General features: G+C 43.0%; 1 protein-coding gene across 4 annotated transcripts in view; it reads left to right on the forward strand.

The window, feature by feature from the left end:
- Positions 1-14949, forward strand: part of LOC130529848 (kelch domain-containing protein 8B-like) — a 35579-nt gene extending 20630 nt beyond the window's left edge. For all 4 annotated transcript variants that reach the window (XM_057040477.1, XM_057040476.1, XM_057040478.1 and 1 more), the window contains exons 3-6: positions 6608-6772; positions 7574-7798; positions 9796-9897; positions 10179-14949. In XM_057040477.1, coding sequence (XP_056896457.1) covers positions 6608-6772; positions 7574-7798; positions 9796-9897; positions 10179-10375 — 689 coding nt within the window. In that variant the 3' untranslated portion in view covers positions 10376-14949. The remainder of the gene's footprint in view (positions 1-6607; positions 6773-7573; positions 7799-9795; positions 9898-10178) is intronic.
- Positions 14950-25877: the final 10928 nt, after the last annotated feature.

A 25877-nucleotide genomic window follows, 5' to 3' on the forward strand; every position in this document is an offset into this window, starting at 1 on the left:
TAAATTCAGTTTCTTAATGCAATTACTCAAGTTCAGCAATGACAATTCTTTAATAGTTTTGAAAAAATGTGTTTATTAATGTGTTTACTTATGACAGTTTTGGGGACCAAAAGTACATAAACGACATAATCAAAAACAGCATTTCACAATGATGCTAACCACATCCTTTTACCTCCATGATCCAAACATATAAATGCTTGTATGAAGGAAACCATCTTAAGGCCCTATAAGTTTTAGTCTACAATAAGTCCTTAACAGGTTCCACCCCTTCCTAAACAGCACCAGTGACCTAAAGTAGGGGGTGATAGCTAACGTCGAGGTCTAGCTATCATCTTTTCTGCCATGGTCACAAGAATTTTGAATAAATACTTTTTTTCCTCACATAAAAAGTTGCAAGGAAGCACTTCAACAGCATAGATCAGCATGTCCCATCCTGTAATACAGCATCATTCCTGACTGATGAAAGCGAGTTTAAACTGAACAGCATATTTATTCAGCCCTCTTGGGGGCAGATGGCTGCACATGATTTAATCTAGGGGTAAAAGAGCAAAAGTAGGGGTGAATGCATTTTTACCTCGTCATTTTCCTTCTAAATCAGAATTATGTGCCACTTTGTCTTGATCTATGACAGGGTTCGGCAACCCAGAATGTTGGAAGAACCATATTGGACAAAAAAACAAGAAACAAATCTGTCTGGAGCCGCGAAAAATGAAAAGCCTTATATAGGGCTTATAATGAAGGCAACACATGCTGTAAGTGTCTATATTAGCTGCATTATAGCTGTATTATAATGACAAATAACGAGCATTGATGATTAAATGTTTAGTTTCCCTGCAGCTCATCCTGGGGAGAATGATGCACCACGTGGCTACACGATGGTGCTTTAAGTTTAACTTCCATTATAATGAGATGTTGAAATTAAATATTTATTATACACATTTATACAGCATTGGAAAACTTTAAGAATGTTTGTCACGTTTTTTCCTCCTACAGAAATTATATTAAAACAATTTCCATTTTCATATTTTTGAAAAAGCTCCAGGGAGCCACTAGGGCGGCGCTAAAGAGCCGCATGCGGCTCCAGAGCCACAGGTTGCCAACCCCTGGTCTATGAGATGTAACATGAACAGAATTTGGTCAGTGGAAACAACCTCCTGTAGAGGAAGTGGGATTCCATCATATAGATTTGGGGGGAGGTGTCAGGGAGCAGGTCCTGACTCTTCATAATGCACCAAACAGTGGTTGAAATAGCTCAGATGTTGTGGATAACTGCGGGCTGGTGGCTGGTCAACCTACCTGTCAGGTCCCTCTATCAGTGTGTGCCTAGCCTAGTGTGTCTGATTATGTGTGTGGGTGTAAAGTGCAGATGAAGATATTTATAGTCCAACAGAGGCTTTATGAAAGTCTGACTGTAATGTGCATCTGTACCGCCTGCTTCCTGTTGTCACTTTAGCTTAATGTCAGCTGGCATCTGGTTGACAAACAGGGAGAAGCTGACAACTCCACAGCTGTGTTGTCTTCCTATTTGATCATTCAGCTCCATGTTCTGTGTATTATAGAATGCAAACCCACAACCAAGTATATCCCATTACATGATGGGTATTTTATTAAAAATCCATTTTATTTATACAACATAACTACTATTCAACGCTATGTGATAGTTGTGATTAAAATGCCCTCATGGAAGGCAGAAAAGACTAAGCAGGTTCTTGTTTCCATTGCCTGACTCAGGGTTCTGGCCCCATTAATGCCAGTTCAGAGGCAATGTTTATTATTATGAGCAAAAGCCTTCAAAAGGGTTTACCCTCTTTAGTAACAGAACTTTATAGATTCAGTTACACATGTAAAACAACCAAATGATCAATCAATCGAGCAAGCAACTTCCCCAGATGTGCGTCTTAAAAACAAGGTAAAGAAAGAAAATGGACAGGAATAAATCAAGCTTTCAAATCTTAATTAAAAGTATGAAACTAAATTTAACCAGATGTTAAAGTGTCATTAATACCCAGTCTAACAAGAGGAGTCGTGAGGTCAGCTATAAAAAAGTGTGCGATCCTCCATGTCACACAGCTCAGGGGGTTGGGTGTTCCATAATTGAGGAGTAGCTGAAGGAAAAGCACAATCACCCCCTTTTTGTACCCTAATCTCAGCACTTGTAAGAGAATTTGACCCAAAGAGTGCCGATACCTGCTCTGCTACCAAAATTAAGATGCTGGAACACTTTTAAAACACCCGTTCAAATTTCAAAGTAAAACATAACACATCACATTGCACTAGGAGCGAGTGCACATCATGTCATTGGGAGGCAGCTAAAGGCAGGACAGAGAAGATGGTTTCACAATCCACAAAGGAGCATTGTAATCGTCAAGGTCGGCGCTTATGAAGGCATGATCTGTCTTCTCCAGGTGGCTCCGGCTAAAGAAAGGCTTCACCTTTGCAGAATGAATCAAATCTGAGGCAGCTATCAAAGGTTTCCCCCAGATTCAGTCATAGAAAACCTTCCCCCAGCAAAATATCACAATTCCACCCTCATTTTGCTGTTTAGCTGCATAATCTGTTTCACTTTATTTTATTTTTATTTTCTTTACCACTCTATCACTTTGGAGATCACACCAAGGGTGCTACATATGGGTGAATATGTGATACACACCCCCAGCTCAAAGCACCAGGGCTTGAACCTCTGCTTCTGGAGCATTAGCAGCTCTACTAATAATATCGTTAAAGATCAAAACCATTGATGGAGAATTTATTAAAATGTCAATATTGAATGCAAAGTAATTTGCTGAGTTTGGACGTGAAACAGTCCTGGGATTCATTTGCAGGACTTATGACGTTCTCAATGTTGTAAGTGCTCAAACATGCTCCTGTTGCCTCTTGTGAAGACATGGCTGCAGCAGAAGGATGTGCTGCCAGAAAAAAAAACTACATAAAATGCAGCAATTTTTGATATTTAATCTGATGTGAAGAAAACAAGGCATATATCATGTGGCACAGAAATGGAACCATGAAGTGGCCTTTGTCTGCCCTGACTGCTTTAATTCCATTCCACAGAATGAGGGGTTTTGGTGCGCATGTCACACTTTTCTTGTTAGTATATGTTGGTAATAGAAAAACTCTGTCATTGTGCAATTTCTGCTCTGTGTAAGACGATATAAAAGCATAGATAAGGTTATCTCCCATGTTCTGTTCCTCAACTAATGCCTTCGGCTCACCAATCTGGGCTATTTTTGGATGGATGCCTGGCCTTCAGTGTCCACCCACACGCTCCCTTGTAACACTGGCACCCCAGCTTTCAGTTTTCAGCGCATTTTCTCTTCACGTCTAAGGGAGGGTGGACACACACACACACACACACACAAACACACACACACAAACGCAAACACAAACACATATGGATGGATGGATGGATGGATGGATGGATGGATGGATGGATGGATGGATGGATGGATGGATGGATGGATGGATGGATGGATGGATAGATAGATAGATAGATAGATAGATAGATAGATAGATAGATAGATAGATAGATAGATAGATAGATAGATAGATAGAGAAAAATGGGCCAATCAACTTCAACCTTGGTCTTGTGACACCAATTAGCTGGCCAGTTGCTCAGCCACAACAGCTAACAGTAAATCCAGTCGAGGCGCTCTCAGTGACTAAGGTTCACAAATGTGTAGGCAGCAGCTTTGTGTGCACAAAAAACATGTAAATAATTTTATAATGAGTGCTTAACTATCCTTTACTGTTGAGTCCCCCACATTGCTGTTGTGGTGGTGTCACATGACCACTGGCGCATAACTTGATTGGCTGTATGTTAAATGAACTAAGGAGGAATCACTTTCTTCTCTGTTTACCCAGATGTTTGAATTTTGATGATGTTTGCTACTGAATCTGAATCTTGCCCAGGGTGCCTTTTTTTAATATACACTTTTTTATTTGAAATTTTTCTCTACTGAAAAGATCCGTGATAGAAATGTAATGATTATTCAAATACATTATTGGATTTCAATGCAAAAAAATCAGTCACAGAAATTCAAATTCAAAATGCACTTCCAATGCTCCCTTTATTTATTGAGTGTGCAAGATGAGGTGGCACGTCTGTGTTGTGCCATTCTTCTGTGGAGAGGTTGTTTGGTTTCACCAATGTACTGTTCCTTGCACTGGAAATAGGTGGTGTTCAAAACACAGGTCCAGCATGGTGCAAATCTGGGCCGGTGTTAAGGCTGTTCTTTCTGGAAGATCCTTGTCCAATAGAAGGTGCTTGTGGATGGTGTCTATCACGCTGGGGACAGGGACGCACGTGAAATGTGACGACATCGTAGGATCCTACCATGTCACGTCACCTATTTCCAGTACAGAGAAGGCTTCTACAGGCAGAAACATGGCTGTGCCATGGGTTCACCAGTATCCCCCATAGTTGCCACTCTATACATGGAGAAGGTGGAATCCCAGGCCCTGACATTCTTCACAGGAACTGCACCAAGCCACTGGTTCAGATATGTGGATGACACCTGGGTCAAAATTCGAACACAAGAATTAAAGGCTTTCTCAAATGACTTCAACAAAACAGACGAGCACGTAAAATTCACCCGGGAAGATGTAATAGAAAACAGTCTGGCCTTTCTGGACTGTGCAGTCAAACCTACACATACCGACCAGTAACTCCAGTTTGACTCTCACCACCCACTGGAACACAAGTTGGGAGTGATCAAAACCCTCCAACACTGGGCCAAAGAAATACCCACCACATCCCAAGGTAGGAAGAAGGAACAGGACCACATTAAGACAGCTCTCAAAACATGTGGTTACCCAGACTGGACCTTCACCAAGACCTCAAGAAAACGAGACCCCAGCAAAGAAAAGCAGGAGAGAAACAAACGCCACAGCGTTTTGATCCCCTATCTGTCTGGGGTCACTGAGAAGTTTAAGATGATCCTCCAAAAACATGATATACCAGTTCAGTTTAAACCAAGCAACACTCTCAGACAGAGGTTAGTACACCCAAAGGACAAGACACCAAGACATAAACAATGTAATGTTGTTTATGCTGTACAGTGCCAGGAGGAATGCAAGGAACTGTACATTGGGGAAACCAAACAACCTCTCCACAGAAGAATGGCACAACACAGACGCGCCACCTCTTCAGGTCAGGACTCAGCAGTCCACTTACACTTAAAGGACAGTGGGCACTCCTTTGAGGACAGCCAAGTACGGGTACTGGCCAGAGAAGACCGCTGGTTTGAGAGGGGTGTCAAGGAAGCTATCCATGTCAAATTGGAAAAACCATCCTTAACAGAGGTGGTGGACTGAGGAACTTCCTGTCACCCACATACAATGCAGTCCTCCACTCCTTCTAACAGCAAAACAAACATTCACACCATTCCAGGAGACCCAGTGACTCACCACCATGTGAGCCAGCAGACAAGGGGGAGACACCTCAACTGAAACTAGGTGAACGACCCTACCAACGACCCTGCTAACGACCCTCAGGTGACCAACCAGATCATTAGCATGCCAATGGTCCACAAGGGCTAGATTTTCAAGCTTGGTCCCCAGTGAGTTCAGAACTGAAGAATCCTTCTGGATATAAGGCGGAACGTCTTCAAGAGAAGAAACCCAGTCCAGTTGAGAGAGAAAACTTCCTTGGATATTGAGTGTGCATTTTTACCCTGTGTGGTGTCCTTAAGTGCTCAGCAAAGTGCCTTGAAATAAAATGCCTTATTATTAGATATTGTTATTCGACATATTCATGTATGTGTGCGTTTTTATTAGAATTTAAATGTATTCTTTGATCATTCCCTACTGCAACAGAGAGATGTGTGGACAGAAAGTGGAACAAAGGTCGGATAGATAAAGGGATAAAATGGTAATCAGTATTAATAAAGACACATAAAGTGGTCATGAATAAAAAGGGCATCAGGAAAAGGTTGAAGCACCCTGACTGACAAACACATTAAGCACATACACAAACACACTGTATCAAAAAGAGGCTCTAAAGAAAGAGTCCACAACATCTGCAGTGTTGTGCAGCTCTTTGCAGCGAATTGTTGACGAGGGTTTCATCAGTTATTGAAATTCTGTGACTCTGTGCGCTCGCAGTATTTTTTTAATTTTCGTTTTTAATAGTGAGTTCAAATTTTCACACCCCTATAATAACAGCATGGCAGTTGTCATGGAGTCTCCTGGAGCAACAGGCAGAGAGCTTAGACATCTTTGCTTAAATAGGATTTCTTCTGCCTGATTGGAAGAAAAAAACATGCACACACTCATGCAGTCAATCGAACAACACTTGTGACAGATGATAGCTGACTATTCCTTAATAACTGGAGACACACTTGATTTAAACCACTGTTCTATGCACAACATATCTGTTCTTCGCTAATCTTCTGTTCTCTTCTTTTTATACCCAAAGTTTGAAGCATAAAACTCAAACAAAATTCTCAAGACCAACGTACATCATAATTTAGCATTTTACTGCTGCTAGGTGTTTTAGTTTCCTTCATCTTTTAAATTGATCTTAATAACAAGTTTGGTATTTTCAGTATATGTACTGTGAAAATGAATTATTTGATTTTTTTCCCACTTTTTCTGTCTGTATCTGCAGAAGGAAAGGTGTATGCCATGGGAGGGATGGGATGTGACACTGCACCGCAGGCACTAGTAAGAGTTTACGAAGCAGCAAAGGACCGATGGCAACCACTGACCGCCATGCCAACACCTCGGTATGGAGCAACACCTTTTATAAGAGGAAACAAAATCTTCTTGATGGGTACGAACTAGATCTTTCCACATTAAGTCTTTAATTTGAATGTGTCATTGCTAAGGGATGGGTGGGTTCTGTTAGCAGGAAAGTCATGGTACTGAAGGCAGATGAGGCAGGCAGGCAGGTCGCCACATCCGTTGCACCACTTCTGCTCTTATGGGCATTAAAACAGAAGTGGGTGGGGTGATAGTCAAAGCTTTTTAGGCATTTCATTATGAATGTAAGGAACTCTGACCATGGACTCGCTGATGTTTGTGCTGTCCGTTGTTTATTCTGACGTCTTCTGGCACTCATGAAGGTTTAATGATGATATTGCCAATGTGATGACTTATGAGAGGGATTAGAAAAACTCCATGCCCTTCTCAGCGGGAGGTCAGACGCACTACTGCTGGCAATGTGAAGTAAGAAAGAAACTCAAAGTTCAGAACTCCTCCATAGGTTTTCTACAGTTGCTGGTAATGACTCCAACTGTGTCTTTGTAGAGTGTCTGGCCATGAGGTCAATAGATTGACTGAGGGATGCATGTTGAGGAGAGATGGAATTAGGTCAATAAAATCAGTAATCTTAGATCCTAAAGTCCACTCTGACTTTGGCTGGGTTCCAGAAATCTTCTATGCAGGGAGAATGTTCTAAAAAATTCAAGCCTTGTTTCTGCAATCTCAGCTGTGCAAAAGCATCATAGCAGGAAAGTTTACTGTCAGTGTCACTACTTAAGCTCAGCACGTTTACAGTTTCAGTCAGATTAAACTGTTAAAAAGTCTATATTGACAAACAAACCTTACAAAATGTTGCTTCCCTGCTCTGTAGGTGGTCGTCAGGGGAAGATGCCTGTGACGGCGCTGGAGGCTTTTGACCTTGAGACGAAGAGCTGGACACGTTACCCCTGTATCCCAACCCGCAGAGCTTTTTCATGCTGTGCCGCCAATGAGCAAAGTCTTTTCAGCATCGGTGGCCTGCAGCAGCCAGGACCCCATAACTTCTACTCGAGGCCCCACTTTGTCAGCACCATGGAAGAGTATGACCTGGATCAAGGTATTTCACATTTAACTATACGATTTATCTGGAGTTTGTTAAGACAAGAATGTCAGTCATGGCTATGCTAATAGCCAGCCAGTACCAGAGCTTGCAAGAGCATGTATTCATAGCAACAGAGATAGAAAATATAAACACACCTTTAAGACATTATATTTGTCTATTGAAGCTTTTATGCCAAACCTAATTGGATTCAAGCGAGGTGCTAAAAATGCATCTAAAAGCTTTTGTATATGCCAGGGATGGATAACTTAAATAAGGGAGAGGGCCATAATTTTTCAGCGCGACAAGGGGGCCACATAGGACCGTGGACTTCCTAACCAGATAGGGGTCAAAATCCCATTTTAAATAAGACCTAAATAGGCAATATGCATATGTCTGCATATTTATTGAACGGACATACGTGCATCACAGTATCTTAATACATCTCGTGCTCAAATGCATCTACAAGAGTTTCACTGTTCCGCAACAAGGGGTTTGAAGAAAACAAGAAATAACCACATAGTGACCACCGCTCTCCTGCAGGACAATGGTCAAGTCTGGCCGAGGAGATCCTACTATCACCGTCAAACTGGCGTTGGCCGCCATGACGGCAGCAAGCGGTCGGCCGCCCCACACACTCGCCCAAGCAAAACCCGAACAACACAACACAATAAATTAAACTATATTGTTCAGCATTCACTCACACACAAGAAAGGATAGAAAAAAAGCGCTTTCACACAGTTTTTGCTCGCTCAAACGCTCGCTCCTCTGCTCACACGTCTCACACGAAGAGAGGAGAGGAGAGGAGAGGAGAGGAGAGAGGAGAGGAGAGGAGAGGAGAGGAGAGGAGAGGAGAGGAGAGGAGAGGAGAGTTTCTGGACCCTGGCAGCTCCGGCCTATGACAGCAGAAATACAATGTTAACCTAATAATTAGACGACCCTCTAAATATGATAATTATGTCTAGGATAATAACTGAAACTACAGAATTACTGACTATAAGCTTTTCAAAGAGGAAAGTCTTGAATCTAATTTTAAAAGGAGAGATGGAGTCAACCTCCCGTGCCCCAATTCTACCTTTAGAGACTCTGGGAACCACAAGTAAACCAGCAATCTGAGAACAGAGCACTCTATTGGGAGTATAAGGAGTCACAAGCTTCTCCAGGTAGGATGGAGCTAGGCCTCTGAGGACCTTGTAGGTATGAAGGAGAATTTTAAAAATTATTCTGAATTTAATGGGCAGCCAATGAAGAGACACCAGTACAGGAGTTATGTGATCTCTTTTGTCAATACCTGTCAGGACTCTAGCTGCAGCATGTTGGATCAACTGGAGGCTGTTCCGCTGCAGCTGCTCCAGTAACTGAGTCACCATCACCTTTTCAAGAAATGTAAGATAAAAGGAAGGTTGGATACAGGCCTATAATTTGCTCACCCATCAGGATCCAGTGATGGTTGTTTAGGCAATGCTTTAATCACTGCCACCTTGTAGGACCAGGGTACATAACCAATTGATCTGGTCCAGAATAGAGCTGCCTGTCAATGGTTAAACATCCTTCAACAAGTGTGTTGGGATGGGATCTAAAGGACACGTGGTGGACTTGGATTTCTGAATTAGCGAAGACACTTCAGAAAATGATATAGGGGGAGTTTAAGAGCTTGTTCGAGACCCCATATCTTCTCATTGACAGCACATCTGGTGATGGTCCAGCAGCTGTTGGGATGGCCTGATTAGCTTTTTCTCAAATAGTCAGAACTTTACCAGTCATCAGCTGGTGGTACCAATGGACAGAGTGGAGTGAAGATGTTCTAGTATTTTCCCTCGCATGCTCTGTTAAAACAGCATTTATGAAAGTAAATGAATGTTCTGCTTGGTTCGGTTCCAGGTTCCATGTTCTGTCTCACAGCTAAGCCTTTCGGTTGACTTTACCACTTAGCAACAGCAAAATCAAGAGTGATGCCAAGTGTTTGACCTTTGCTTTGGAAATGTTCTGTTTTCCCGCACTCTCACCTCTGACAGGTATCTGGATCAAACCCAGTCGTACATCCAGGATGAAGGAAAAAAGAGCTGACTTCGTTGCAGGGTGGCTGGGAGGAAGAATAATTGCAGCTGGTGGTCTCGGTCAGCACATTACTCTGTGTTCCTTCTATTTTAAAAGATAGCTGGGTTGATATTTGGAGAAAGGAAAAGGGCAGAAAGGAAAAGGAGATTAAAATCACTATAATTGTTGCAACTAGTTTCATCTTTTCACTGCTGACTTAAGATATATCATATAATATATGCTTTTTACAAAAAATGATACAACAACAACAACAACAACAACAACAATAATAATAATAATAAAGAAACAGTTCTAAACACATCCGATCTGCTTGCTCTAACATGTTGCTTTCATTACGCAGGAAATGAGCCAGCTCCTCTGGGTTCAGTTGAGAGCTACAACGCAGTGAAGCAACGCTGGGAGTGTGTTGCTCCCATGCCCACCGCCCGCTGCTCTTCTGCCCTCCTACAGACTTCCAGTATGCTTCTTGTCATTGGAGGAGTTGCTCAGGGACCCAGCAATGCTGTGGAAGCCTTGTGTCTGTCAGACACTGTGTGATCGATACACAGAAGAACCAAGTGAAGAGCAGCACTTCTGTGTGAAACAAACCACAATGTGAATTTGATTGAGAGACATTTAAAGCCTTTTTTTTTAAACTTCAAACCAACATGATGTGTTCCTCCATTACCAAATGGAGGATGCACAGATGAAGAAAGGTTCAACTCTAAAGCGTAACACTGTAAATCAGTTGCTACCACAAGGAAAAACATTCAAGTGTTGAGCATTTTGCAAAAACAGCAGGGTACTTCTCTGGATATCAAAGGAACACAGGGCCATACTTGTATCTTTCTGCGGCAAGAGCAAACAATGAGACTTATCAATCACCTTATCAATCAAGTTGTGATTGAACTGATGCTGCTTGAAAGCTTCTTCTGGAAAGAGTCTCCTCACAGTGTCTCAGCAGCATTTACAAAACTTTGGAAGGTTTAAAAAGGAGGAGAGAATTTTAATATAATAGTCATTGTTACATTTCAGAAGTCTAGTTTTGTTGAATAGTCATCCTGGTCTGAAATGTCTGTTTGATTTTTGACTCCAGTGATGGAAGTTCCGCGTGTTTGCAATAGCTGGTATATTCTGGACCCAACCGAACATGGGTATACTAGTGTTTTAAAGGATACTTTGGTTTTCACTAGTCTTTGCTCGATTACTTGATCTCATTTACAGGTAGATCATAGAATTTAACCAGATGGAAATAGAATAAAGGGAAAATAAACATTTAGAATGCAATCACACTCATTGACATTAAAATAAAATAAATGAAAGGGAAGGTTTCATTCGTGATTTCTTAAGATGATTAATCAGCTAAACTTGGTCTTCTTTGAACCGCTTATTCTCAAGTCTCAGGTTTCTAAATTCAAATCCTGTGTCCTTTTGTTTTCAACCTGTGCTTTATATAAATTCCTGCAATTATTTTGATCTGTGTGTCGTGAAGAGAATGCAGAAAAACAACATATGTCCTTACATGGATATTGAGGAAACAACTATAAGCATTTGGGTGGCAACAAAGGGAACCTTGGTAGAAGGAGCAGGTCCTGCATCTGTCCCGACAGCTCTTCTGGTTGATTGCAGGACATCAGCTCTGATACGTTGATAGATTTCTTATCTCATGCTTTAACCATTCTTTTGTAAAACTGCTATTTTTCGGCTTCTTGCCCATGAGATAATCTTGGTTCAATTGTTTTCAAGCCAATGATGGCAGACTAAAACTAAAAAATAATAAAACATAGCAAATTAAAATGAATGAAAAGTGTGTGTGTGCGTGTGTGTGTGTGTGTGTGAACCCCTATTCTTACCCAAAGGCAGCTGGGAATATTTATTTGAAGATTGCCATGATTGAACGTGTATGATGTTTACTGTCACACTAGAAACCACAAAATATTCTTTTATTTTTCTCTTCACTGTTTCGGTAGATCTATTGTGTGTTTTTATTTGCTCTAAAGAGTAAAATTTGTTCCTGGTCCTGCCTTTTCTGGATTGTGGGTGACTGCAGTGGATATTACACATGAAGAATTTATCTGTATGCTCCAGGACATTTGCTGGAATCCGATATTTAGTGTGGAGCCACCTCCACCAACTACAGAATCAATATCATTACAATTTTTAAGCCAATGTCCATGGGATCTGTGGTATAATTCAATCCCAGAAGCAATAATTCTGCACAAATGATCCCATTTTGAATAGATTAAGAGCAATTTTGAGTCGTGTCAGACACTCAAGGAAAGTATTGCGGGCAGGGGTTTATCTTCTGGAATCAAATGTTAAAGCTTTTATGATGGAAGAAAGTTGCCCTTTCTATTAATATATCTCATTTCTAAATGTGCTCTCCTGTCAAAAGACCCAGCCACACTGTGCATGGCTGGGTTTGTGCCTTGATATCTATTTTTTAAGAGGCCCACTGACTCAGGTTCTGAAATTAAATAAATAACGCAGGGCTGTGAGGAGTACAGTGCAAGGATGGAAGAAAACACGCTGAAATATTGATTTCAGTTTTCATAAAGCTTATACATCACTGTGTCTTAATTTAAAAACCATCTGGTGCATAAAATTGAACATTGTTACCTTGGCAACAAGAAACAGTGTCAGCACCAAGTAGCAGAAATAAAGGTGTTAGTTTCCAGTCAGTAATTACACGTGTTTTTTTCTTTACTCTCTTTGGGTTTGTTGGGTGTCGTTTTTCAACAGAACTTTACATTACATACCTTATTTATTGTGGTGTTATGAGGTTAAAAAAAGAAAAAGATTATGAATTTGTTGAGTGTGATGTGTTATTGTATATTTTGGTCAGTTTTGTTGTTTTTCCTCAAAAAGTGAGTAGCAGTAACCAAAGTTTAACCTTCGATTATTGGTGGAAGACTAAGTGAAATGGTAAATATGTTCTAATGTATTTACAGTTCTATGCTTTGTCCTCATCCATGCATTTAAAAGTTCAAGACTAAATACCAACTATACGCCATTTAATTTCTTAACAAAGCCAACTGTTGACATGTCCGTAATATCATATCTTTCCAGATTTTAAAACCGGATAATGATCTAAAATCTTGCCTTGTTACACTGGTGTTACCGTCACCGGGGCTTTTGCAACAATAGCTTTAGAGAAAGATGCTCATTCGGTCTCTTTTTGTGATGGATTAGAATTATTGTAATACTTCTAATTTTATTTTTTCATTTAAGAAACTAATAACTTTTATACCAAGTCATATGTTTGACTGCAAACCAGAAATCAAACCCAGAAGGGTTTATGTTTGTTTGTTTTTGAATTACGTTCTAATATCTCTGACTGTGCTGTGCTGTTTTTAATGAGTAAAGTAAAAAACATGATAAACTGCTTTGTGGTCTCAGTGGATCGGTACCAACATGTGGTCTTAATCGGTCTTAATATGTGATTTAGACAGTTTACTGAACTTGATATAAAGTAATTAATGGAAATTAAGGTCTTGAATTTGTCACTTGGTGTGTGTGGGAAATTCAGTATGTCAGTATGATCTTTATTGCCTTCACCTGTTCTGTTTTCCCCTAATGATGGCTATCCCAACATTGAGTCATAAACATATATATAGCAGCATAATCAGCATTGGAGTTTCTGCCATTTCATGCTATGCTAATGTCCATGTAGGTTCTCATTTATCAAGGTTGTATTAGACCCCTGTGGATTCTTGCTATTTGCTAGCCTTTGTTCCTGATCTACCCTCATCTGATGCTGAATTTAATGTTGGCTAGGCCTATATTCTGTATAATTAATCAGTCTGATTGATTACTAAATCCAACACAGATGTATAATTAAGCTTAGGTTGGAGGCCAGAATGCATCCTAGTGCAATTAATTTTCTGAAATGTCACATTTAAATCTCTAAAAACAGCTAAATTTGTGGATGGCAAAGATGACAAGTTGTTTATTCTGATGTGCAATGCCGCAGATAGGGATTGCTGGAGGCTCTGATGTCACTGTAACTGGTTTGAGAAACAATATTTCAGCTAGAATGAAATTGGGGGACCTTGGGATTTATCAGCCATTTTGTGAATATTTTGTGGAAGAAATTAATTATGATATGGTACATATCCATGTTTGACTTTAAGATAGTGGGGAAGCATCACAAATAGGAGGAACAACATACACAGACATTTAAACCATAGAGATCCAGGCTGTTTACAGCTGCCATATCTAAGAGAGAATAAGAGAGAAATGAATGGATATTTTGCCCTTTTTTCAACACCCTAAGTACAGTGATGTGCATTTAAAACTTGAAAAAAAATCTGAATATGTAAGCACAAGTACAATATGCAAACAATTCTGTAAAAGTTCCCAAGTTAATGATTTTGCTCTATAGGGTGTTCTATTTATAGCGCTTTTGTGCAACATCTGTACTGGTTGCCTAACAACCCCACTGTCAATGAGGTGATGCTGGTACTTTACAGAACTCTGGTGAGATTTGAAAATAAACAATCAATCATAGAATCGAATCATACTTACCTTTTAATTGAAAAACAAGATTAGGAGGAATGTTAACTGGAAATTCTAATGATGCAGTCATGAGGCATGATTATCATTATGTTTACTATAACACATTGTTGGCAGTGCCATTGCAATTGCAATCATTTAATTTTGAAGACAATATTGTACAAGGATGTTTTACAGCATTCAAGGCAAAATGGTGCTTTGTACACAAAAAGGCTGTGTCCCACAATCAAAGCCCGCCAGGCACGCATCTTACCACAATAGGATCAATAGGTTTTTGGGGTAAAGTTTTATCAAAAGCAGATTTCATTATCAGTTACATCTGATAATCTTATTTAAGATTTAGAATTAGGACTATGGTTTTCTACATTTATTGGATACTTGGTACAGGTAGGTCAAGCTCCGATTATGTATTTGTGCATTTGGTAACATTTTGGAGTTAGCACCTGATTGATGGTGATAACATAGCGCTGTTAACAACAGCACAATTGCTGGCAGGCTTTGATTCATTGACCAAGTCAGGACTGTGGTGTCACTGCAGTGGTTTAGTGCCTAAACTTTGTAGGGTAGTGCCTCAACTATGTTGTTCTACAATAAACTATTTTGGCTGTCTCATTGAATGTGTCCTGTCTCCCTTAGCATACTGTTTTGTTCAATTAAATGAGGAAACAGTTCAAATGATACCATCATATCTTTCTCGATATGTAGTCGGTAGTACTGTAGTCAGAAAGGTGGTACTTGTGTAAAAAATTAGAACCCATTTTATACACATTTCACATACATATTATATAACAATCTGTACCTGTAAAATTCAACTTGACTCCCCACATAAAATTAAACAAGGATAAAAAAGATCTTCCTCCTCCCGATTAAAGGCTGCATAATTCTTCACTCGCTGGACAGATTTCCTCCCACACTGTTAACAGCTCCGCTCATGGGATTACAAAAGTAATGTCTACAGTCCATGTGGAATCTGAGAAACATTCACAAACTATTGTGACATATCTGGGGCCCATTTCAGAAAGCAGACCTGCTGCCTGGAAGCATCAGTTTCCTTTGCTTCCCAGTAAAAGCCTGCAGATTGAAGGCAGTGGTAGACATCATGGTGACATCTGTTTCTTGATGAGATATAATACGTATTGCCGATGCGGAGCATCAGAAGTGTGTCACTTTCACTGAAACAAATACTGTACACATTTGTGGTGTTCCCAAGTCACAGAGCAACCAGACTTCTCAAGGAATCATTTCACAGAATTGCAGGTAGCAGGGTAAGCAATAATTAACATGTCATAAAGCTATGAGACTCGATGCACTAATCAGACAATTTCCTCTATATTTGGGTATTCAGGTGTCATTGGCCTTGATTGCTCACATCTCCCCCTGTGACAATCATATGCGACGCAGCCTACATACTCAACAATGTGGAAGCAAAGAGACCTGGGTCTATGCATCACTGTCAATTGTTTTGTGAGTCTACACTGAGTGATTGGCCAAAGGTGGTTATATACAGTATTGCTTGTACAGCAGGAGGAAGATGCTGACATTGCTTGACACTTGAGTCTCAAGCCAAAGCTGCTAAAGCAGCCGTAATACAGAACTAATTTTATCTAATCTCTGTGATCTATTAACGATCTATTGGTAAATTGACTGGATTAACTACTGGTTTGGGAGATGGATTTTACCCACTCCAGTTATCATTCCTGCAATCATTTCATGGAGTTGTTCACAACCAAAATTGATATCATTTGCTCCTCAATCTATGTTCCTTCTTCCTCATCTGAACCAACTGCCAACCCAACTGATGGGTGTCATGAGTCCTCTGCTGTTTTTGTTTTTTTCAGAAATGACTCATCTTGAGCCCCTCCTGGGCTTCCACCTTATCGTGGTGGAGGGGTTTGCGTGTCCCAATGATCCTAGTAGCTCCATTATCTGGGGCTTTATGCCCCTGGTAAGGCCACCCATGGCAAACAGGTCCTAGGTGAGGGACCAGACAAAGCGTAGCCCAGGACCCCTAATAAAGAGAAACAATATTGGTCTCAAGTTTCCCTTGCCCGGATGTGGGTCACCGGGGCCCCCTCCTGGAGCCAGGCCTGGGAGCGTGGCATGTTGGCGAGCACCTGGTAGCCAGACCTCTGCCCATGGATTCCGGCCGGGCACAGCCCGAAGAGGCAACATGGGACCTCCTTCCTGTGGGCTCACCACCTGCAGGAGGGGCCAAGGGGGTCGGGTGCATTGTGTGTTGGGTAGCGGCCGAAGGCAGGGACCTTGGCGGTCTGATCCCCGGCCGCAGAAACTGGCTCTAGCGACATGGATTGTCACCTCTCTGATGGGAAAGGAGCCTGAGCTGGTGTGAGAGGTTGAGAAGTTCCGACAAGGTATAGTCAGTCTCACCCCGACGCATAGCAAGGGCTCTGGAACCAGTCTTCGCAAGAGAAATTGGACTCTCTACCACTCTGGAGTTGCCGATGGTGAGAGGCGATGGGCAGGGGTGGCAATTCTTGTTGCTCCCCAGCTCAGTGCTTGTATATTGGAGTTTACCCCGGTGGATGAGAGGGTAGCCTCCCTTCGCCTTTGGATGGGGGGACAGATCCTAACTGTTGTTTGTGCCTATGGTCCAAACAGCAGTTCACCTTTTTTGGAGTCCTTAGAGGGAGTGCAGGAGAGTGCTCCTTCTGGGGGCTCCCTCGTCCTCCTGGGTGACTTCAATGCTCACGTTGGCAGCGACAGTGTGACCTGGAGAGATGTGATTGGGAAGAACGGCCCCCATGATCTGAACCCGAGGGGTGTTTTGTTATTGGACTTCTGTGCTCATCTCAGATTGTCCATAACAAACACCTTGTTTAGGCATAAAGGCGTCCACATGTGCACTTGGCACCAGGACGCCTTAGGCCGCAGATCGATGATCGACTTTGTGGTCGTGTCATCGGATTTTGCGGCCGCATGTTCTGGACAACCAGTTGAAGAGAGGGGCAGAGCTGTCAACTGATCACCACCTGGTGGTAAGTTGGCTCCAATGGTGGGGAAGGATGCCGGGCCCAAATGTATTGTGAGGGTCTGCTGGGAACACCTAGCAGAGTCTCCTGTCAGAAGGAGCTTCAACTCACACCTCCGAGAGAGCTTTGACCATGTCCTGGAGGAGGTGGGGGACATTGAGTTCGGTTGGACCGTGTTCCGTGCCTCCATTGTTGAGCCGGCTGACCGGTGCTGTGGCGGCAAGGTGGTTGGTGCCTGTTGTGGCGGCAATGCCTGAACCTGATGGTGGACACCAGCGGTGAGGGATGCCGTCATGCTGAAGAAGAGTCGTATCGGGCCTTACTGGCCTGTGGGACTCCTGAGGTAGCAGATAGGTACTGGCAGGCCAAGTGGAGTGCAGCTATGGCGGTTGCAGAGGCAAAGACCTGGGCATGGGAAGAGTTCGAGGGCCTCCTTAATCCCACCAACGCAAGTTCCAGTGAGGACGCAGGGCCTGGGGACCTGGCGACAGGCTCTCGTATCTCCGGGGCTGAAGTTGCAGAGGTAGTCAAAAAACTCCTCGGTGGCAAGGCCCTGAGGGTGGATGAGATCTGCCCGGAGTTCCTTAAGGCTCTGTATGTTATAGGGCTGTCGTGGTTGACTCGTCCCTGCAACATCGCATGGACATCAGGGTCCGTGCCACTGGATTGGCAGACCAGGGTGGTAGTCCCTCTTTTTAAGAAGGGGGGCTGGAGGGTGTGTTCCAACTATAGGGGGATCATATTCCTCAGCCTCCCTGGTAAGGTCTATTCAGGCGTACTGGAGAGGAGGGTCCCCCGCATAGTCGAACCTCGGATTCAGGAGGAGCAATGTGGTTTTCATCCTGGGTGTGGAACGGTGGACCAGCTCTACACCCTCAGCAGGGTCTTCGAGGGTGCATGGGAGTTTGCTCAAGCAGTCCATATGTGTTTTGCAGACTTGGAGAAGGCATTCGACCGTGTCCCTCGGGGGGTCCTGTGGGAGGTCTTCCAAGACTATGGGGTGCCAGGCCCCCTGATATGGGCTGTCTGCTCCCTGAACGATCAGTGTCAGAGTTTGGTCCGCATTGCTGTCAGTAAGTCGAACTTGTTTCCAGTGAGGGTTGGTCTCTGCCAGGGCTACCTTTTGTCGCCGATTCTGTTCATAACTTTTATGGACAGAATTTCTAGGTGCAGTCATGGTGTTGAGGGGGTCCAGTTTGTTGCAGATGATGTGGTCCTGTTGGCATCATCGGCCCGTGACCTCAGCACCTCCAAATCCGAGGCCATGGTTCTCATTCGGAAAAAGGTGGAGTGCCTTCTCCGGGTCAAGGAGGACATCCTGCCCCAAGTGGAGGAGTTCAAATACCTTGGGGTCTTGTTCACGAGTGAGCGAAGAATGGCACAGGAGATCGACAGGCGGATCACAAGCAGAAGGGGGGAGGCATGGTATGTGGTGGGATTACAAGAACATTGTGAGTTTGGTGCATATCTGAATGATGCACTGCGGGACACATTTGCATGGGTTAAAGCATAAAACTGCAGAGGTGTCTTTGACTGTGAAATAACTTACGTTTTTAGAAAGCAGTGGATGTATGTGACGTACATTAGTTGAACAGCTCTGCACACAGTATTATTACAAAGAGGTGACAGATGCTGCCACTGCGGGAGGACAAATCACACTGATTGTTGTGTACTGGACTGTTACACCAGTTGCTGAGGTGTATAACAGCAGACAAGATGGGGTGTCAGGACATGGGTAAGAGGAGACGTAAATCTTGTACAACGCTCCAGCTCTATTTATTCCCACTGATATTCATGGCATTACAGCAGGCTAGAATGACAGATAAAAGAAAGTTATTTGGGCTTTTTCACTGTAAAGTAATACAAAGAGCACTTAAAGTAATCAACTGGACAGTGAGATTTTTATTCATATGCACAAAACATAAATCAAAGCTTTGCACCGAAACTGCAGATGCAGTAGTGTGGTTAGATAAACTGCTCTCGAATACAAATGGAATAATGGCGTCACCTACTGGGCTATATAAACACAACCGAATATTGGCGTAAATAAGCCACTGCATTGATCATGTAGCTTACTGATCTCAATTAGATGAGTAGCCCATAACATATTAGATCAACACAGGAAAACAACATGAGTAAACTACGGATAACTGCATTGTGCAGCAGAAAACATGAGCCAACATGGTGGCCAGGGGAAGACATGGTCGTAAACGTAATGCGACAGAGTTAGGGCAACAAAAACATGTTTCATTAGCAACTTGATACTGATAATTAGAGGCTGGTGGGAGAGGGGGGGCTGAGCCTGTATTACACCGATGATGACTGCTTGTACCACCATTGTGGGAGGAATCAAATCAATCTTTATTTCTATAGCGTCTTTTACAATAAAAATTGTTTCAAGGCGCTTTCCAGAATCCCAGAGCCTAACCCCAGACAAGCAACAGTGGCAAGGAAAAACTCCCCTTTAACAGGAAGGAACCTTGAGCAGGACCAGGCTCATGCGGGGGGACCATCCTGCTGATGGCCGGCTGGGTAGAGAGAGAGGAGAAGGGGGAGGAGAGGAGAGGAGAGGCACAGAGCACAGAAACACATACAAGAATACACTATATTGAGCAAGCCGACCGAGCAGGTCAGTGGGGCCGGAGGTCGTCATGCAGCTCCAAAGGCGATACCTGTAAATGAATACAGAAGGAGGGGGGAAGAAAAACTACACAAGAAACCGCATCACTAGTCTACTTGATGAGGAGAGAGGAGAGGAGAGGAGAGGAGAGGAGAGGAGAGGAGAGGAGACCATGACCCAGTGGGGTGACAGATCATGTTTCTGAACCCCAGCAGCTTTGGCCTATAGCAGCATAACTAAGATGTTAACCTAATGATTAGACGACCCACTAAGTATGATAATTTGTCTGTCTATGATAGTAACTGGAACTACAGAATTAGTAAAAAATAAGCTTTTTCAAAGAGGTTGGTTTTAAGTCCGATTCAAGGTAGTTTTCTCTGTCAACTGGACTGGGTTTCTTCTCTTGAAGACGTTGCGCCTTCTATCCAGAAGTCTTCTTCAGTTCACTTTTAAGTCTGATCTTAAAAGTAGAGATGGAGTCAGCCTCCCGTACCTGAACAGGGAGCTGGTTCCATAGCAGGGGGGCCTGGTAGCTAAATGCTCGGCCCCCCATTCTACTCCTAGAGACTCTGGGAACCACAAGTAGACCAGCATTCTGAGAGCGGAGCGGTCTATTGGGATGATAAGGTGTCACAAGCTCCTCCAGGTAGGATGGAGCTAGGCCTCTGAGGACCTTGTAGCTCAAAAGAAGGGTGTTAAAAATTATTCTAAATTTAACGGGCAGCCAATGAAGAGACGCCAGTACAGGAGTTATGTGATCTCTTTTGTCAATACCTGTCAGAACTCTGGCTGCAGCATTTTGGATCAACTGGAGGCTTCTTAAAGAGTTGTTTGGACACCCTGATAAAGAATTACAATAGTCCAGCATGGAAGTAACAAATGCATGGACTAACTTTTCAGCATCAGTAGCTTCCTGATCTTTGTGATGTTCCTCAGGTGAAAAAAGGCACTTCTAGAGACTGTTTTAATGTGTGAGTTGAAGGACAGATTTTGGTCAAAAGTTACTCCAAGATTCCTCACAGAGAGACTAGATGTTAATGAGATACCATCTAGAGTGATCATGTGATCTAATCTATCCCTGAGAGGTTCAGGACCAAACACCATGACCTCAGTTTTTCCTGAGTTAAGGAGGAGGAAATTTGAAGACATCCAGGACTTTGTCTTTAAGACAGGTCTGGAGCTTCACTAACTTCTCTGTCTCCTCTGGTTTCATGGATAAATAAAGCTGAGTGTCATCAGCATAACAATGAAAATTTATCCCATGCTGCCAAATAATGTTCCCTAAGGGAAGCATGTACAAGGTGAAGAGGATTGGTCCAAGTACAGAACCTTGTGGAATGCCATGGCTAATCCTACTGTATGAAGAGGGAACACCATGGACATGAGCAAACTGGTATCTAATAGATATGATCTAAACCAGTCTAGTGCTGTCCCTTTAATCCCAGTCACATGTTCCAGTCTATGTAACAGGATGCTGTGATCAACTGTATGAAAAGCAGCACTGAGATCCAGCAGAACCAGCATAGGAACCAGTCCATGATCTGAAGCTATAAGGAGATCATTAGTAATTTTAGTAAGTGCTGTTTCTGTGCTGTGATGAACTCTAAAGCCTGACTGAAACATCTCAAACAGGCTGTTTCTCTGCAGGTGCTCCAGTAACTGAGTCACCACAACCTTCTCAAGAATTTTAGAGATAAAAGGAGGGTTGGATATAGGTCTATAGTTTGCCAACATATAAGGATCCAGTGGTGGTTTCCTAAGCAACGGCTTAATCACTGCCACCTTGTAGGACCGGGGTACATAACCTGTCACTAAAGAACCATTGATCTGGTCCAGGATAGAACTGCCTATCAATGGTAAAACATCCTTCAACAGGGGTGTTGGGGTGATATCTAAAAGACACGTGGTAGACTTGGATTTCTGAATTAGCGACGACGCCTCAGAAAAATATATAGGGCTGAAGGAGTTTAAGGGCTTGTTGGAGAACCTGTATGTTCCCACAGTCAACACATCTGGTGATGGTCCAGTTGTTGGGATAGCCTGGTTAGCTTTTTCTCTGATAGCTAGAACTTTATCAGTGAAGCTCATAAAGTCTTCACCACTAAGGGAAGAAGGAATTGTTTTCTTCAATTAAATAAGAAAAATAAGCTGTTCTACCCTTACGGAGGGCCTTTTTGTAAACTACCAGACAGTCTTTCCAGGCTACATGATAGCTATCTATTTTACAAGAATGCCACTTCTTTTCTTGTCTGCATGCTTTCTGCTTGAGGGTCCTGTTATGTGAATTATACCAGGGGGCACACCTCCTCTGATTTACTATTTTCTTTTTCAGGGGGGCAACAGAATCAAGCGTGATTCTCAGTGAGATTGCTGCACCTTCAGCAATACAGTCAACCTCAGCAGGGCTAAGATTATAATGATTGATCCCTGGGGAAACACACGGTGGTCCTGGGATTAGCACAGGGATCACTTCCTTAAACTTAGCTACAGCATTATTTGAAAGATGTCTGCTATAGTAAGACTGTGCTCTGAGCATAGAAGAATCCTTAATCATAAATGTGAAAGTGATCAATGAATGATCTGACAGGAGTGGGTTCTGAGGGAACACTCACACATGTTCTACCTCAACACCATAAGTCAGAACTAGATCTAGGGTGTGGTTGAAGCTATGAGTTGGTTGGTTTATCTGCTGGAGGAAACCAACTGACTCAAGTAATGAAATGAAGCCATTTTCTAAAGCTGTCATTTACAACGTCTACATGGATATTAAAGTCTCCAATGATAATGACTTTGTCTGTTCTAAGGACCAAGTCAGATAAGAAATCAGAGAACTCAGACAGGAACTCTGAATGTGGCCCAGCAGGGGGCCGATATACAACTACAAACAGAAGTGGCTTTTCTGTCCTCCGGTTCAGATGTGTGATGCCAAGAGTCAGGCTTTCAAATGAACTGGAACCATGTTTTGGTCTGGGATTAATTAATAACTTGGAGTGATAGATTGCTGCCACTCCCCCTCCTCGACCAGTAACACGAGGAATATGGATGAGGGTTCTATGGAAGCAGCAGAGAGGTGTGTAAGACTACAGCTCTGCATCCTGGTTTGTCAAATCAAATCAATCTTTATTTATATAGCGTCTTATATAATCAAAATTGTTTCAAGGCGCTTTCCAGAATCCCAGGGCCTGACCCCAGACAAGCAACAGTGGCAAGGAAAACCTCATTGGAGAGGAGAGGCACAGAGCACACAAGAATACACTATACAACGGGTCAGCGGGGCCGGAGGTCATCATGCAGTTCCGAAGGCGGCGATACCTGTAAATAAATGGGGGGGGGGGGGGGCAGAAAAACTATACAGGAATCAGCATAACTAGTCTGCTTGATGAGGAGGAGGAGAGGAGAGGAGAGGAGAGGAGAGGAGAGGAGAGGAGAGGAGAGGGGAGGAGAGGAAACCATGACCCAGTGGGGTGAGAGAGGCCTATCAGGTGATCATGTTTCCGGACCCCGGCAGCTTTGGCCTATAACAGCATAGCTAAGATGTGACCTAATGATTAGACGACCCCCTAAGTATGATAATTTGTCTGTCTATGATAGTAACTGGAACTACAGAATTAACAACAATAAGCTTTTTCAAAGAGGTAGGTTTTAAGTCTGATCTTAAAAGTAGCGATGGAGTCAGCCTCCCGTACCTGGACAGGGAGCTGGTTCCATAGCAATACCTCTTTTGTCAATACCTGTCAGAACTCTGGCTGCAGCATTTTGGATCAACTGGAGGCTTCTTAAAGAGTTGTTTGGACACCCTAATAATAAAGAATAAAGTTTGTCAGGTCACTTTGGGTCTAATAAAATTAGCCAAGTTACTAGAAATGAGAGAGGCACCATCCCGAGTGGGATGGACACCGTCTCTCCTAATCAGACCAGGTTTTCCCCAAAAACTGCTCCAATTGTCTACAAAGGCCACCTGGTTTTCGGGGCACCATCGTGACAGCCAGCGACGAAGCGACGACATGCGACTAAACATTTCATCGCTGGCCAGATTGGGGAGGGGACCAGAGAATGCTATGGAGTCCGACATCGTTTTAGCGTACTTGCACACCGACTCTATGTTAATTTTGGTGACCTCCGACTGACGAAGCCGGGTGTCGTTTACTCCGACGTGAATAATAACTTTACCAAATTTACGTTTACTTTTCGCCAGCAGCTTTAGATTGGCTTCTATGTCGCCCGCTCTGGCCCCCGGAATGCACTTAACTATGGTCACTGGAGTCGGCTTCACGTAGCGCAAAACCGAGTCGCCAATTACCAGAGTCGGTTTCTCAGCAGGTGTGTCACCAAGTGGGGAAAAACAATTAGCCACGGGAAGCGGTTGGTGGTGCACCGTGGGCCTTTGGTTTGGGCTACGCTTCCTGCGAACCGTCACCCAGCCGCCCTGGCTCGCCGGCTGCTCGGCTGCTGCCGGGGGACTGCTAGCTGTAGCTATGCTAGGCAGCTCTGCAGCAGCTACCTTCTCCTGGATACCTGACGCAACTCCAGCTAACTCCAAGCTGCGGAATCGCATCTCAAGCTCACTAAGTCTCGCCTCCAGAGCGATTAATGAACTACAATTTCTGCACCTATTCCCTTCACTAAAGGAGGTAGAGGAGTAACATCAGGTGCATGTGTAAAGCCAAAAGCAGCCAAGACAGTGAAAGAAATCCAAAACTCATGAAAACAGGACAGGAAGGTAATGCAATTATGCAAGTTCAGAACTGCAAAAGATAAAAAGATGTTAATTTATAATGTGGAGGCAAAGGAGAGTGAAAGTAAGGGATTTAAATCTTATACAGACTGAACTGGGGCTGTATTCCATGCAAAAATAAATATTGGGAAACATATTCACCAATTTCTGAGCTTCCAAACGAAAATGAAAAGAAAATGGAGAAACATATTCTCTTTTAGTCATTTCCCATTTGAAATAGCATAATTCTCTCTTTCTTGACAGCTCTATCCCTTTCAGAATCATGGCGTCTGTCCTTGGTATACTTGGGGCAGGGTACACCCCTAAATAATTTGCCAGCTCATTGCAGCCTTCAAGTTTGAGCATTTGGAGGTTTAGTACCCTTGGTACCTCAGCAGTGCTCTGAAGGTGCCCTGGCACCTACCAGAACGTTCTACCAGGACGAATCCCAAGTGGTAGTGGATTTTTGTTTCCCAGACAAAACCTGGGCATAGCATCATCACCCACACTGTGGTCTCACTTATACAGGGTATGGGTGCATTACAAACTCTCAGCAAGACGGAATAAAATTATATTCAAATAGTCATTTAGCAAGTCATTGGAGTATACAAGTTTCACCAGTATCTCTGTGTTGAGATATTCACCTTGCTCACTAACCTTTGTTCACTGAATTTAATTGTAAGTTCATTAAAAAGAACACCATCAATGGCTGGAGCCCAGCTAGACTCACACCACCCTGCCTACACCCTAAGTGTTAGGTGTCATCCTGAGTGTTTCCCTCTCCCCCTCGCCTTCTGTTTCTTGTCTGCGTTTTCCTCGTCTGTTTACTTCCAGGCTCGGCAGGGCTGCTTCCAGATTTCCTTTATTTGTCCCACAATGGGGAAAAACAACAGCAGCAAAAACACACAGAGAAAAAGAGAGTCAGGAATGCAAGGAAAAAAGAAAAATAAGTAATAATAATAAATATATAATACAAAAATTTAAAATAAGAATAGAAAATATACAAAAATATATACACACCTGGAACTCATCTCCAGCTAATCACCCACACCTGCCTCCCGCTTTAAAAGCCTGGCCCACTTTCCAATCATCGCCAGTTTGCCTGGCTTCTGGAAATCCAAACGCAAGTTTGTTTTGTGATTCATATTTCCAGTTCGGAACCGATTGTCAGTCTCTCCCGCTGATCACCTTTTGGACGCCTGTTCATGCCGCCCAGCCTGC

Source organism: Takifugu flavidus, chromosome 8 (genome assembly GCF_003711565.1).
Source record: "Takifugu flavidus isolate HTHZ2018 chromosome 8, ASM371156v2, whole genome shotgun sequence".
Lineage (NCBI taxonomy): Eukaryota > Metazoa > Chordata > Actinopteri > Tetraodontiformes > Tetraodontidae > Takifugu > Takifugu flavidus.